This window comes from Loxodonta africana, chromosome 10 (genome assembly GCF_030014295.1).
Source record: "Loxodonta africana isolate mLoxAfr1 chromosome 10, mLoxAfr1.hap2, whole genome shotgun sequence".
Lineage (NCBI taxonomy): Eukaryota > Metazoa > Chordata > Mammalia > Proboscidea > Elephantidae > Loxodonta > Loxodonta africana.
Window position 1 is genome coordinate 24895371 of NC_087351.1, and position 3883 is coordinate 24899253.

Consider the following 3883-nt stretch of genomic DNA (forward strand, 5'->3'; position numbering starts at 1 on the left):
GAAAAAAAAAATGTTGCACTTGGATTCTATGCACAGCCAAAAATTTCTCTCAAAAATGGATAAGAAATAAGTACTTTCTCACACAAATTGAAAAAAATGAGAAAATTTATTCCCAGGAGGTCTGCACTACAAGAAATATTGAAGGAAGTTCTTCAGGCAGAAGTCACTGATATCAGAAAGAAACATGGATCTGCACTAAGAAACAAAGAGTGTTGGAAATGGTATAAATGAAGTTAAAAATGAAATTCATTTTTCTTTAATTTTAATTTCTGTATAACTGTCTAAAGTAAAAATAATAGCAATGTATTGTGTGTTTGTTATATTATAGCAAACATCAAAATAAAATATATGACAATAGAACAAAGGATAGGAATACATTGATATAAGGTTTGTAAATGCAGTGCAAACAGTAAAATATTGTTTGAATACAGACTTTATTAAAGATGTATCTTGTAAGTTCTAGGAGAACTCTGGTGGCATAGTGGTTAAGTATTTTGCTGCTAACCAAAAGGTTGGCAGTTCGAACCCACCAGCCACTCTGTGAGAGAAAGACGTGGCTGTGTGCTTCTGAAAAGATTTACAGACTTGGAAACCCCAAGTGGCAGTTCTACTCTGTCCTAGAAAGTTGCTATGAGTTGGAATTGACCTGACTGCAATGTTTTTTGTTTTTTTTATTAATTCTAGGGCAACTACTAATTTAAAAAAAAAAAAAATAACAATCAAATATTGGAGAAAAGTACAATTATTGTGATCAATTAAACGGAAAGAAAGCAGAAAAAAGGAAAACATAAACCCCAAATAGAAAATAGTTGACAGGATAGCAAATTCTAATCCAACCATATCAGTGCTAATCATAATAAATACAAATGGCATAACCACACCAAATTAAGTCTAAGATTATCAGATTGGACCAAAAAAAAAAGAAGACTAGTGAATCTAATTTTATCACAAATGTGTGAAACAACCTCAGTGAAGGGGTTGCCGGAGGAAGGTATTGACATAAGTAACTTCGAAAATGAGTGGAATCTGTAAAACTAAAGGGCAGCACATAACCACTGTACTCTAGCTGTTAAAGTTGTTTCCCAAGAAACAATACTATAAATTTAAAATACTATACTGCTGTACATGTATACTGGTATTGAACAATTGAATATATGGATGGCAGCTGGTTAGATACAGGTTTTATACTCTTGAGTGGGAATTTACAGATAAGCAAGAAGAGGAGGCTAGAGTCATCATGGATTAGAGTTTGAGATATCAGTGTGAACTGTTTAGTTTAATAAAGATACAGATAGTTGCATACGCAAATGCTTATAGATATGTGTATATACAAGGATTAGTATGCACAGATATATTTTCTTGGTTTGCCAGCTGAGAGGGCCTAGAAACAATGATACCGCAGTAGCAAGGAGCACACCTAGACTTCTTTGTATTGCCTAAAATACAAGATTTCTCCCTACCAACCTCTCCAACATCATGAAATTTCTGCCACCTTCACACTCACTAACTACATTTCAGCTAGTAAAAAAAAAAATATTTTTTTTTGTTAATCTTCTTTATATCTTTATATCTTCAAATGCAGCAAGCTCATAAGCTCTTCAGGTCTGCATACTAGTCATTCTCTCTGCCTATAATTTAATCGCATGCCCGTTCATGTCATTTACTCAACAAAACCTTAATTGACAATCAAAAAAAAAGTAACTCTCTTCCCTGCAATCAAACTCTAGCATAGCATTATTTTCAACTTGCTTCAGAGCACTAACCCTTTCTGAAATTATTATTATTTGCTTATTTAATAGTTTAACCTTTATTTGCCCACTTGAATATAACTCTAGGAGAAATAGAATGTTACCATCTTACCTGTCTCATTCATATAACTAGACTAGCACCTGAAAATTGGAAGTGCTTAACAAATATAGTATTTCCTAAATGACTGAGTGCATGAATGAAAAATGATTTAATAAATTTCAATTGGACTTTCTCCTCTCTTGATTTTTCATTCTCCTATTCCATTCAGCAAACAATGTGCCTACTCAACAACCTCCTCAAAGAAGTTTTTACTTCCTGGTTGCGAAGAGTATAAATCACAGGATTCATCAAAGGAAAAATTACTGTGTGGAAGAAAGAAACCACTTTGTCAGCTGGGAACACCCTGAAAGGGCGAGTGTAAATAAAAATGGCAGGTCCAAACATGAGAAACACGATGACAATGTGAGTGGTACATGTGGACACAGCCTTGTTCTTCCCTTCAGAAGAGTGCCCCTTTACATGGCAAAGGATGACAGCATAAGAGGCCAGAAGGCCCAGGAAACACAGGAGGGTGAGCAAGCCACTATTGGAGACCATCAAGAGCTCCACTACAAAGGTGTCTGTGCAGGCCAGCTTGGTGACTTGTGGGACATCACAGAAGAAGTTATCCAGCTGGTTTGGGCCACAGAAGGGCAAATGAAGGATAAGGGCCACTTGAACAATGGAATGGGCAAAGCCCCCAAGCCACAGAGCCAACAACAATGCATAGCAAATTCTAGGTTTCATGACAGTTGAGTAGTGTAAGGGCCGACATACGGCAACATAGCGGTCAAAGGCCATCACAACAAGAAGAAACATCTCCCCTGCTCCAAGGAAGTGCAAGAAAAAGAGCTGAGTGATGCAGCCTTTGTAAGAGATCACCTTCTTCATAGCCAGGAAGTCCGCCAGCATCCTGGGAGCCACAATGAAGGAGTATGATGCATCCAGGAAGGCCAGATTGCTCAGGAAGAAGTAGAGGGGGGCTGTGAGACTAGGGTCTGATTTTATGGCGAGAATGATGAGGAAATTTCCAGGGAGAATGATGAGGTAGAAAATTAAGACTAGCACGAAGACCAGGAGTTGAGCATCTTGAGACTGGGTCAGACCAAGGAGAATGAACTCTGTCACCACTGTACTGTTCTCTCTCTCCATGACTCTGCACCCTACAGAAGAACAAAAAGCAAATTGTTGCCTGTTATATCCACCTTTTATATATTCCATAGCTCCTTTCTAGTTAAAAATAAGGTTTGCCACATCCAACACTTCTCCATCCTGAAAAACTAACAACCAATGCCCCCTTACTTTCCCATATCCTGGGTAAACCCATCTACCCTTCATTTTCCCAATTCCATGCTAAGAGTAATGCATTTGCTCTGCTGGAGAACTCTGGGATGCCCATGCCTTAGGATTGGTACATACTTTGCTTGAGGTTTGTTAGAAGTTTCGTGATTGAAATACATTATCAAAGCCATCTGTTTTCGTTGTTGGTGGTGGTGGTTGTGGTGGTAGCGGTACACTGTCTCTGATGTTTAGATTACTCACTAGATTTTTGGTCCCTTCTCCTCATTCCGAAAGAATAGAGTGTCATTGAAGAGCCTTCTCTCCTTCAGTTCCTGTATAATCCCTAGTTCCTGGCTTTTGACTATCTGCCTTGTTTTTTGAATTCATGACTTAGTGGTTTCCATCACATTGTCCTGGTTTGGTGTTCTTTTTCAACCTTACTCCAAACAGGTCACTAGAATCTCAACCAAGAACCCCACGTCTCACCTAACTCAGAGGTGTTCTCCTAGTTACATCTCTGGTTGGATCTCAATCCTGCATCAGCTGCATTCCCTATTCTTGCATTCGAATTAGCACTAACCCAGTCTCATTTGCTCATGTATTTCCATAGCCTACTTCTTTCTCAGATTCCAGTATCACAGCCAAATGATATCCTTCCTACGAAAATATTTCATCATAAACAATTTCCAGAATAAGATTTTGACTTTCTCAATTAATACAATTAAAGAGGACTAGAGCTGGAATTTGTCATAAAGAGCACATAGTCTAATATACTGATTTGACAGATTAGAAAAATAAAGCTATTTCAATTAAA

The 3883-nt window shown here is 37.7% G+C and overlaps 1 protein-coding gene across 1 annotated transcript; it reads right to left on the bottom strand.

The window, feature by feature from the left end:
- Nucleotides 1–324: 324 nt before the first annotated feature.
- LOC100661191 (olfactory receptor 4N5) lies at nucleotides 325–3670 on the bottom strand. Its single transcript, XM_023558781.2, has one exon. It carries the CDS (start codon nucleotides 3007–3009, stop codon nucleotides 2014–2016), a length of 996 nt encoding a protein of 331 aa, XP_023414549.1. The 5' UTR covers nucleotides 3010–3670; the 3' UTR covers nucleotides 325–2013.
- Between the last annotated feature and the right edge of the window lie 213 nt (nucleotides 3671–3883).